Below are 12,372 nucleotides of genomic sequence, written 5' to 3'. Positions count from 1 at the left end.
TCCTATTCTTCTGTCACCCATCAGACTGAGTTGTACATGAATGCCAGCATGCTGTCATACATTCTCTTCTCTTGTTTGCTGCTCTCTGTGCAAGCACAGAATTGCAGCGTCCGTGAAATTATCCGGCATACAGAACGTCTGCTTGTAAGTGGCTGTTTAGCACTTTAATTCTGTAAAAATGCATGCTTATAAATCATGAATACTGATTTCTCACTTGTTATTCTTTCAGATGGAAAGTTCTGTAAGTTGTCCATGTAGGGAGACAGCTGTCAGTGTGAGTACACCAATTTTGAGAATATGATGAAACTAAACAGAAATGTACTTGTGTGTTGAATGCTAACAATGCTGGATTTTAACGCTCACTCTTTTCATTTTCAGTCATGTTCATGTCTTCCCATTGCTGAGGTAATTTTTTTTTTTTTTTTTAAGCTATTGTAGGTGTTAAAGAAGTTTGGTATTAACTGAGTTTAAGTTTGTTCATTTTGTTCCTTATCTAACTTTTGCTTTCGGTTATGAAGAAGATTTCAATACACTAGCAGCAGCAAAACTGATCTTGATGAATAGTGATGGGGAGGGAAGCAGAAGTCCTCCCATTATCAGTGCAATCAGAAGCAAGCCTGGAGTCAGACAAAAGTCCTCTGTGGGCTTGCCTTACAAATCAAAAGATACAGGTTCTTGCTTTGAAAATCTCTGCAAGACCTTGTTTTATGATTGGGTACCTAAATACTGAGTGAACCCGGGCCGGAGATGTCAGGTCTCGGCTGCTTAGCTCTAGCTGTATCCAACACTATTTAATTTTTGTAAGTCTCCTCAGATATGGTGAAATCCAGCTTTAGCTGAAAGTATACTTCAGAGAGGTTATTTTTACAGTTTGAGGTTTTCTGAGAGATGTGACAGGTGTTTCTTATGGCATATATGATGATTGAGTGTTTTACAACCCTACCCCCAAATTCTTCTACCAGTGTTCAGTAGAATCCAAAATGTTACATTTAACTGTGACATGCTGCCACGTTTAGGAATACCTATTTCTTCTTTCTGTAGATAAACACAAAATGAACTCTAGCTTTTTCTCACGCCTTCTTCGTTTAACAGCCTGGCCACGAATTGGCGTGCTTTGTGGAAGGAACTGAACACATGCTGAAGAACAACGTATCTTCAAACACAGTAATCGAAAGGCTTAATCGAACCTTTCAGACTCAACTGGATAGAAACCTCTGCAAAGTAAGATCTTCCTTACTTTAGATCTGTCTTTCACAAAAGAAAGGATTTTTATATATATATATAATTTAAACGCTTTTAGATGTCTCATTAATTTTGAATGTGTTTTAAATACTCGTTTTCTGCAGGAGCCAGATATGATAGCTGCCACGTGCGTGAGGCAATGGAAAGCTATTAGAACTGGCAGAGGGAGCAGGGACACGGGTTCTGCCCCACTGTGCCCTTGCCCTTCTCCAAACCCCTTTAGCATGAGGACCTTTAAACACAGATCTCTGAGAGAGGAGCTTTACTTAAATTGCTTTTCTATTGTCCTTTCTCAAAATGTGTTTCTACATTCAATCGGAATGGTATAAAACCAGAGAGTAGATGTGCGGAAGCTTCCTGGCTGGGGACAAGCAGGCAGAGGCATCCTTCTCTCCTGCAGCATTAATTCTACTTAAGCTGCAGTTTCTTCAAGGATGCCTGGGCATGAAATACTGCTGTGACCTGCAGCATCTTCAGACTTGAGATGATGCTCAGGAAGACTCCTGGATCCCCGGATGCCTTTGCTGAGGCAGTGAAACATCCTAGAATGGCACTGCAACACCGGGCAGACCCACTGCACTAGTCTTACCCCGCTTCTCAAACTGCTCTGCCCGCCCTGTTTTCCATGTTGGAACAGCCTAGTTTAAATTACTTCAGCTGTAACAATATGACAGTCCACTTGTCACCTTCTTAGTCAGCATGAAAAACCACTTTGACACTCACTGCTCGAGGAATGGTTCTTTAGGAATTGTTTTTGAAATCTCTGCTTAGCTCCAAAGAATGTGTATTTTAACTGTTTTGTCTAAGTCATTTCTTTTTATAAAATCCGTGCTAACCCCATCTTTGTTCTTTCTTCCATCACAGAGCCTGGCACGTGGGAAGCAGTGCCAATACAAGACCAAGGGAAATGTGATGGAATTTTTGAATAAAATCCTGAGAACCTATCAAGCAATCAATAAACTTAGAGCTTAAAAAAACCCCCATAAATTAAAAAGCTTTAAAAAAACCCCAAAACTCTTCAATAAGAAGGGGGAACAGAAAAGTTATTTATTGTATTTATTATCCATCTGAAGTATAAAAAGTAGGAATAACAACTACTAAACCAATAAAACTATAATTTACCTGAGCATCAAAAGTATTCAAGAGTCTTTATTTTGTATGTTCTGTACTTGGTGAAAGGGTTGAACATCCTGTTTTCATACCAGTGGGTGTGCAAAGCTGCATTCCAACAATTTCATTCACATGAGATGCTACAGCAAAATGCATAATCTGACCACTGTATAGCAGTAGAAATATTTGTGGATTTGAGAGTCAAACAGAAATTCTGTCTTTTCTTTCTGCATCACATTTATTTTTTAATATCTACACACTATGAGTAAGTCACTTAGGTTCTTTCTTGCAAGGCTGCAGATTTTCCTGCCCAAAACCTCATTAACATCTTAACATACAAAAGCAAGACCATACCTAGGGTTAATTACAAATTCTTAATGGGCTTGTGTATTTGGAACATGTTGTGGACGGCTGTTTCTTTCTCAGGACGTATTTAACAGTGGGTTTGAAGAACACCTTTCTGTAGTGCCATGAGCTCGGATATGCTTCTCTATCACCCCTCCACTCAGCTCAACAGAAAGAAAAGAGACAAAAAAGGAGCTTTGCTGGAAAAAATAAAACATATAAGGGGAGAGGCTTATCTCAGCCACCTATTCCAGCCTTACTAGTGTCTTCTTAGATCTCTTCACACAAGGGAAATTCCCGAACAGGTGAGAGGTCAGATTTCACCTCCTTTGTGCCTCAGACAGGAACAAAAGAGATGAGGCACTGTATCAGGGCTGGCCTTTGAGATGGAGGATCTTAAACGACCTCCAATGACATCATTTCTCCACCACCTCCACTGGAGCATGGTGGATTTTTCAGACTTCAAGGAACAGACACGGGCATCTGATTTCCTTTCTTTTTTAAGCATCAAGTGTGATATTGATGGGATGAACACATTTCTAGGATCAAAAGCATGATGGAAACATTCATCAACTCTATGATTGATCAACTTGATTCATCAACTCTCAACTCTTATTATTCTTAAGGTTTCCATTAGTATGGGCTTGCGGGAAAAGACAGAACTAGACTGTAGAAAATGCACCTGATACAACTATATAAAAGGAGTTAAACTTATGTAATATTTATCGCATCAAATGCATTTTCTTGATGTGAGTCTGCCACCTGCTTCAAATACAATCAAAAGATAATAACTATTAAAATACAAAAGACTATTTCTGTGGTAACACCTACGCAAATGAAACCAAGAAGTAAAACAACTACTTTGCCTTTCTCACATTTTCATATCTTCCTACATTTTCTACTCCAAGTTCAGCTCAGGCAGCTTTCTCCTAAATAACCATTTTTCTTGGATTTCAGTGCAAAGAAAAATCATCCACATTGCTGACCAATCAGTAGAATGCTTATGCATGCTCCTGGCCTTGAACAGAAGAAAAAGGCTCATTAACATCCACAGATCTTATTGCATCTACGATGTCAGATCTCAAATTTCCAAATATCACCTCACCAAATACTGATATTCAATCTTGTTAATATTTACCAGGTGTAACTCCAAGCTATTTCGTTGTTTCCATGATGCTTTGCTTTTCCTGTCTTTGTGTGTGCAGCTCACCAGCATTGTGTCTAGTCATTATCTGTAGTAAGCATAAAATGTGAAAAATGTTGATTCATTTTTTTAGATGAGCAAAAGACTTCCCAGGTCCTAGGACTGCAGACAGCTGTTCTAACTTGTGATTTCAGCAGCTGCAAGGAAAAAGAAAATTCTTTGTTTAATACTTTTACCCTCCAAACAACTTAATTAGATTTATGAAATAGATATAATAATTGTGAAATCGTGGCACAAGCAAAAGACAATAAATTCAGTTCTACCTAACATAAGCTGGCAGGAGTCAAATGCAGTCAGCCAGCTTCCAGTTAAATAACTTCTGCAAGACAGTAATAGGAAACTTGAACAGACTTTGAAAAAAAAACAACCAAACTTACTAAACTGCAGAAGATACATCTGCAAAATATCTACTCATCTGATGCCTCGGTTCGGAATCCGTGTGAGAGAAATGACTGTTGTGTGCTTAAAGCATTCAGTGCAGAACTGTGCAAGCTGAAATCGGTGTCTCCACTGTTGTCTGTCATTGTACACGTACCCCTTGCATCTGTGAGCTGATGGCAAGTGTTTTCTTGCTCTGGTGACCTCCCCCAAGCCCCCTTCGATCCAGAGTCCAAGAAAGGTGGTAGTCCTCCATCCTCGAGGATTTTAGCCCTCTGCCCCCCCACAGGGGTATTCAGATCTTCTGTGTGAGACTCGAACAACCTGTGAGGCTTTGCAATCCCCAGGGCACTCCTGGTGGGAAAGGCTGGATGTCCCTTGGTGGGAGCAAACACCCCTTCAGCCAGCCCTGGGCCACCCCTGAGCAGATGTGGGACCCAGCGGCTCATGGGACTCTTCATTCTCTCTGGAGTGTGGTTCACAATAGAACTGTAAAACTGCCAGATGAAAACAAAAGGAAACTAATCCACTGAGTTACTTACTGTGACAATTACCTTTTTCTTTTATCTCTATTATCTTTCTCTAGCAGCTCTCTAGCAGGACCTGTCATGCTACACCCTGATGGAGAGGATGTGGCATAGGGCAGGGGGCACAGAGGAGATGAAGAAGGTCAGACATTTGGTATACAAGATGACTTGCCTGCACAAGTCGATTATATCGTGGAATACATTTACAATGGGGGATTGATAACCAACCATGGTTTTAGGAAAGAGCCCTTCTTCCGACCTGCCCAGGTGTCCATGGCAAGACGTGCTTGTGTTTTCAGGTTTGTACAGTTCCACACTTGCCTCACTTCTATGACTCACATCAGGAAAAGGAGGCTCTGAACACTATTTGTTTTATGATTTCTGAGACAGAAACCCTTGATATCTGAGGATGCAGGGCAGGAGTGGCTACTTTCTGCAAACTGAGTAACACCGTTATCTCTGTACGTAGCACCTCTTTCTTCAGCAATGTCTGTCTCACGAGAGTTAAAGGTTGGGAATGTACAGACCAAATCCACACCACAACTATATGATTTTTTCCCATTAGCATGAAGTAATGCTAAACTGTATGCTATGAGTGACCCAAAGGCACTTCAGAAGCTACTTTACTCTTCAGCACGGAAGAACTGTCCCAGTCCTGCTACACCAGCCAGCACACATCCCTTTCTTTGAGAGGTTTTGATGTCAACAGCAGCCAGCCAGAGACCCATTCACAAGATCTGCAGTCCCACGGGAGTATTCTCTTAGTTCGGACCTCCATTTAGTAGCATGGCTATTACAGAACTTCTAGTGTTGTCTTCAGAAACCTGGCTAGGACAGCTTTATATGCTTGCCTCTCTGCTAGGATGCTTATAAAGGCAGAAGTACAGCAGCAGAGCCAAAGCTCTTGTGCTCCAGTCCACTATCCCTGACTTTACATAACTCCATGACCTGCTGCAGGACAAGCCCAAGCCCTAAGCAGTGTCAACAATCTAATAAGAAGCTGTCTCCAATGACATATAGGCGAACACTGGTTTAGAAGGTATTTTTGGAGGGACTAGAGCTGCCCCAGTGCATCTGTTATGTTCTTGTTTTTTCCTGAGTCTCTTGCACCCCTGTAAGAACAAGTCTGCTATATGCCATGCTATGGGAAGGAGAGGCACTGGGCTGCCATTCAAGTGCTTTCCAGTCATAAATCACACTCTATTTAAAAGCAGTTTCACATATTTGTATAAGAAAGCTGATCTTATCTGGCTAATCCTCACAACACCCTCCTGAGGCATGTGGACAAGCCTCACTCTCCTAGTTTTACAGAAAATTAAGGAAACAAGAGTTTGGTGAGAGGGATAACTCATTTCTCCCCCAACACTCTGCATTTTACAATTGTCTGAAGACTGATAGCACTTGCTTGCAGAGCTCAACACACACCAGGGTTTAACACCACCAAGACACCAATGACAGCACACACGATATCGGGTGGTGCTACTGAGAAGACTAAAGCCAGAAGAACTATCATTTCCAGTCTGTTTTTTCCTCAGATAAGCCTACATGTGCCCACAACTGGTTATAGATCCCTTCCCATCTTCTTTATTGGTCTCCCACCTTTGATGTGATCAGCTGAAAAACCTTTAAAAGTTAGAACTAAAAATTCCCAAGACTTTTACATACATCTCTCATGGAAGTAACCACAGTGATCTATGAGTTACAGCATCTTCATGAACACGCTGTAGGGTAAGTTGCACACCAAGCACCAGCTCAAACAGCAGTCTTTTGTCATCTTAGATGAACTCTTGTAAATAATCCTGAATGTTCACACTACTGTTATGAGATACAAGATAAATGTTTTCTTCTTCCTGCAGCAGCAGCAGAGCTCAGGCAACCAAATGAGTGAAAGGGCTGGAAAGAGAAGGCGAAATGCTTCACTAACACAACACCTAGGTCACCATGATGGTCTTTTTTCCTAATTCCCATACAGGCTTTAAAAATCAAAGATGCTTACAAATGAGCAATATGTCTGAATTGTTTCTGCTACCTTAAATCTACTAGTGTAATAATACACGGAACAATCCTAAATTTATATCAGGTTATAATCTAGAAAAAGTGACAGTAAGTAAGAAACTACATTAAAGATATTTTTTCACGTAAAATATCAGTGACATTTCTTTTTTATTTATGTCAGAAACAACATCATCAAGAGGCTTCACAAGAAAACAGATGCCCTTGATTTGTTTATTGCATTCATATTGCTAGTTTTTAATTTGATAACTTTAAGGCTAAATAAATATTTTCCAGGGGTAATAGGTCAACAAAAAGCCCAGGAGTGAGGGGAGTTTCCCCTGACTCCCCACAAAATTGGATTTGTAAAAGAGAAAAATAAGAGGGAAATCATGACTTAAGAGATGCAGATAATGATCAGCTTAGTTCTGACTTTGCAAGCAGCCTGTGGGAGAGAAGAGAGATGTTCTGTCCGACATCAACTTCAGGCAGGATATAAATCAGCCATTGAGATATAAGATTGTTCCACGGTGGCTGAAAAAATTTCTCACTCTCATTTTGCTGTGCTTCCATACACCTGACATGATACTATTACGTAAAACACAACAGAAAGCATGAAGACTTAAAGATCCCCATTGACCACAAGGCATTTTCAGTAATAAATAAAAGCTATGGTGTTCACAAAGAAGGAAAAGTGTAAAAATGCATGCAATTCTTATCATCTATTCAGAGGCAAGCACCCCTGAAGACTAGTTGCTTTAGCACATTTCACAATGATTTAAAACAGGGGTTTAGGACCCAACTACCCCCTTCACTGGTGGCTGACGGAGGCAGCAAAAGTTGTGGAACAGTTTTGGGGTACAGGGAAGGGAAATTTAGGTGTTTTAAAGTATGGTCTCCCTGCTCCTTGCAAACTCTGTGATATGGAGGACAAGATGGCCAGGCAAAGGGTAATTTAATGCAGCTTTCACCATTCCAACAATCCTCTTACTGATCTGTGTACTATTAAAAAAAGCTATGTGTATATAGCACATATTCTGCATATTTTGATATAATGCCCCCACTTACATGGGGCACAAAGATGAGAAAAAAAAGTGTCAAGAATCTAGCAGACTTCTTGGGTTAGGTGGGAGCTGCCACTCAGTGTGGCTGTGGGAGATGTTCTTGCCACCCTCCACCAGCTCAGCTTTGTGTCAAACCTTGGGACAGACCAGAACTCCAGAAGATCCCGATGACTGCTGAAAATTTTGTTCCCTGCTAGTTGCCTCCTGGAGTGGTCCAGTGGATGGAAAATGTTTGGGCATTGGAACAACCTGGCTGTGAGGAACCAGAGTTTCCCAAGGCAGTAAACTGAGAAATCCCTTGTGTGAGGGAAAACCACCAGGGAAGTGGAGCAGTGTGGGTGAAGCAGGGGCAAGAGCACGTATGGCCTCACGACTGCAGACAGCAAGGCAATACCACCTACAGAAAGGAACAGGGGATTTTATCTGTTATTTTATACTTAGTTGATATAAGGAAGAGGAACTATTAGAAAAAGAATGAGGAGAACCTCTGTCTAAATGTATATGTGAGAGATGCATCAGGAAGTGGCCAGCAGAGGCTTAGGGAAGCCTAGTCCGATACTTGTTTGATACTAGAGAAATTTTATCAAAATTACATGTCCTAGCAGAAGTCATTCTCTTGAATACAAATACCTTATGAAGACATTTAAAATGTACGGAGTCAAAATACAGACTGAATTTCTGCCATAAGCAAAGTAACTGAAGGTACTGGCAAGTAGACTGACTATAACAGTAACAGAAGGTTCAAAAATTCTCCAGGGAAGTGGTGGTTAGAAGATCCTGACCGGTGCTGACAGCTCTGCTACCTGCTGTCCCCAGGAGGTGATCCAGCAACTAGAAAATAACTGGGGCTTTGGAACAACCTGGCCATGCTAAAGAACTTCCTACGCAGGAATCATGGGGCTTTGCGGGATGGAGAAGTGTCCAACCTAAAAATAATCCTTCCTTTTCCATCCAACTCTTCATACAGCTGGGAGAGGGCGAAGAAGAACGGGACTGGGTGCTCTCACTTAAGTAAGTTTAGGCATAGCATGAACTTGTACTTGGACAAGTTGTCAGTTTTTCTGTTCACAAAGAAAAATTCTAAGTGTGTTCATTAAAGGTACCTTTTCAATCAACACTCAGGTAAGTATTCATGGCAACATGCTTCATCCTGTTCAGATTTATCAATAATGAAATGAAACCTGGCATAACTATGATGCCTTACAAGTCTTGTCTGACATGGAAAATATAATAGATGGATCTATAATTAATTCTTACAAGATCTAACTGAATCTTTTTCATACTACATGTATGATCTAAATATCTGCGTCCTCAAAACAAATATTTTCAAGCAATATATATATCTATTCATGCTCTCACTGAAAACTTACGGAAATGTTTTTTCAACAACTGAAAACTAAGGAAAAACTATTTTTGAATAAGGTGTTCTGAGAAAACCTTAGGAGAATTAATAATAAAGACTGAATGCTTTTTGATCCCATTCAATTCTTCCTCAAAGTTTCTTGGAATGAACCAAACACTGCCACATGGTTCTACAGCTGGCATTCTTCTGGCTCCATTATGAAATTAAGTTCAGTTATGGTCATGCTTTTACTTTATACTTTGCTAACTATATATTTGCAGTCACCCCTATCAAAATTGCTGATCAAGCTGGAAGACCAGTTATTGCAGGTTAATCCACAAGGATTAGATTGGCTAGAGCCCAGACTCACAGAATAACAACAGTATCCTATCACATACTCTCTTCCAAGGACGGCCATCCAGTCCTGTAATTTGGCTAGGTTTATAACAAAGACACATATACACTAGTAAAGGGCATCTAAAAATATATCAAGACACAAAGTCCAGAATCACCAACAGCACACAAAAATATAGCGGTTAAAGGATACAGTCTTGAGAGGGTCTTTGCTTTTCTGACGGTGTTCGTGCTTACACCCAGGTTGTGGTACCACCGGATAAGTCCTAACAGCATGAGACATGTTCATGACTGTACACCTGCCTTGGGGTCTAACCTTATTATTTGTAATTTTCTTGGACTAATTCCAGACTTTCAAGATCTTCAAAATTAGATTGTGCAAACTTTCTTATCCCACCAACTTAAACAAACAGAACAATGGTATGCAGGTGTGGTGCAACTAAGCTAAATAATAGATTGTTTAATTAATCAGATATGCAGATTATAGATAATGATTAGTTATGTGTAAATTTCTCTTAGAAGTTTCAAGGCCAGCAGCCCTACCATCTATCAAAACTGACAGATATCCATGTGATACCACAGTTCAGTAAGCAAACCCAGCTTAGGAAAGCTGCCTTCTCCGATCTAAAGTGTCTTTCATTGCATAAACAAAAATCAGCTTCACAGAATCCACTCTGTGCTTCTTGAAACGTGCACATCTCTCCACACATCTGCTCCCAGATCCCAAACAAAATACGCAGCAGTTCTTCTAGGAATCAGCACTACGGTGCGGGATACCTTCTCTTTTCTGAAGGGTCCCGTATTTATTGCAACACATCACAGATATGTGGCTCAACATCCACTGCGCCTGCAGCAGTGCCACGGCCACGGTGGGGATGTCCTGCATGTACCGTATTCGAAGGGTAGTGGTTGCACTGGAAGGAAACTTGAAGGGAACTAAGGAACTCACAAGGCCAGAGGACAAACGGGAAAATGTGCAAAACAGACATGGTACATCTAAAAAAAAAAAAAAACAAACCCAAACCAGGACTGCAAGCTGCAACTACGACCCTGTTATGTAGCTGATGCTGGCACGGTGCAGTGGGTTCACAGCCGTGGGATAAGCTAAAGGGCCGCTACAATTTGTGCTGGAGACAGAAGTGCTTAAGGAATCTGTGTGAGGGACTAACCAGACACACAAGGTAGTTCATTTCCACACAGGAAGGCTGCTACCGATTCCTAGGAAACCAGCCACCCTGAGCTCCTAAAACTCAAATATCAACAAATCCAGCTACTGAACTCTCAGGGGTTATCCTGGAAGCTGTGCATGGGCTGTCTTTAGCAGCTGGGCAGAAACAGCAGCAACGATCCAAGAAAAGTTCCCACACTGTGTTCAGTTTATTGAGGGCATTTGTTATGTGTTTTCTTGAAGGGACTTGCAAATACATTAACAGGATTGGGGGCCAATTGCTTGACCAGTGGGAAAGGAACATCAGTATAGGAAGATATGAGACACCAAGTTCTGAGAATAATGTTAATTCTCAGGTTAGAAAGCTCTGAGTTTATATGTTTGTTTATTTTAGAAAAATGAGCCTCGAGCAGCTTGGATACGATACATGCTGCTGCCACTGGCACCTAGCAGAAATGGAAAATTAATTAGTGTTTGAGTCTTCTCCTTTAAAGAACAGAGCTAACAATCAAACAATATGCATGTACATTCAATACTTTGAATTCTGGGACAGATCCCAAGTCCAATCAAGTTCTGGCTGGCAAAGGACCTTCTGCAAAGGTGAAAGATGATCCTGGGCTCAGAACAGAAAGTTAAAACAAAGGGCTGCTCAAAACTATTGGTGAGAGTAATCCCTGCTGGTCAGGCTTTGCTGGGAGGGAGCATGTTCTGCTCCGTCTGTGTCCTGATACTGTAAGTTAATAATAGTTTTGAGATTTACAGAGCTGCAGTGTGGGAACACAGATAAGCCACAACCCATGAGCATATACCTGGAGTATAAGAACGCTATTTCTGGGCCATTCTAAAGCTCTTTTCTGCTTTCATACCTGCTCAGGTTATTGCTCTTTATTTCTATGAATGGTTTACTCCTTGATAACTAAAAGGTGTGGGTATATAAATATATATTGATTTATATATGCACACTTACATGTCTCACACACATGCATAACCCTAACATATTCTCTTTATTAGTCTGCTGAGTCCTCAGTTTTAATATTAAAAAAAAAAAAAAAATCATACAGACTGATATGTGAGTTCCCTCTTGTGACCAAGCAATGCTATAGCAACACTTGAAAGTAAACACAAAATATGTGTTTAAAAAACAGACATTTCGAGAACAAGGAAACAATTCAAATTGCAGAGAACATATCAGTTCTGCATATTTTTGTTCACTGGCCATTGATCTAACATTAAAAAAAAATAAAATGTTTACACCCTCTGTGCATAGTATAGAAAAGAATTAACAGAAGCGTGTCTCTGGAAAAGGTTGTCACAAACGTGAATCAAAGAGGGAGATAAGGTTGCTAAAGCTAAAGCATTATTTTATCTATGCATGAATCCTAGGCCCCACAGACAAAATCCAAAGAGGGTGGAGGAAACTGGTCAAAGCCCCTTTTGTAAGCTTTATCATTCTTACAGTTTTCCTTCCTAGCAGAGGAACTGCAACAAACCCACTTCCTCCTCCTGCCAACAGGGTGAACAGATTTTCTTAAAACTGTGAAAAAATGGGCACTTGCCAGTAGCAGAAACAGGAGATACGGACATAAAAAAAGCATGAATGACTGAAAGATAGGATTGAAGGGGAGCTTAAACGGTCACTGAATCTC

The 12,372-nt window shown here is 40.7% G+C and overlaps 1 protein-coding gene across 1 annotated transcript; it reads left to right on the top strand.

Annotated features, from left to right (window-relative positions):
* The first annotated feature begins 36 nt into the window (after nt 1–36).
* IL9 (interleukin 9) lies at nt 37–2,241 on the top strand. Its single transcript, XM_074916528.1, has 5 exons — nt 37–144; nt 230–274; nt 379–405; nt 1,093–1,221; nt 2,107–2,241. The coding sequence occupies exons 1-5, from the start codon at nt 37–39 to the stop codon at nt 2,212–2,214; spliced, it is 417 nt and encodes a 138-aa protein (XP_074772629.1). The 3' UTR covers nt 2,215–2,241.
* Nucleotides 2,242–12,372: the final 10,131 nt, after the last annotated feature.

The sequence above is a fragment of the Athene noctua genome, chromosome 12 (assembly GCF_965140245.1).
Source record: "Athene noctua chromosome 12, bAthNoc1.hap1.1, whole genome shotgun sequence".
NCBI classification, from domain to species: domain Eukaryota; kingdom Metazoa; phylum Chordata; class Aves; order Strigiformes; family Strigidae; genus Athene; species Athene noctua.
The sequence above is the reverse complement of the archived record's forward strand: the minus strand, read 5'-3'. Positions and strand labels throughout refer to the sequence as shown.

Coding starts and splice junctions, on each gene's coding strand:
- IL9 (XM_074916528.1), top strand. CDS start 37: ATGAATGCCAGCATGCTGTCATACATTCTCTTCTCTTGTTTGCTGCTC. Junction 145..229: donor GGCATACAGAACGTCTGCTT/GTAAGTGGCTGT, acceptor TTATTCTTTCAG/ATGGAAAGTTCTGTAAGTTG. Junction 1,222..2,106: donor TGGATAGAAACCTCTGCAAA/GTAAGATCTTCC, acceptor CTTCCATCACAG/AGCCTGGCACGTGGGAAGCA.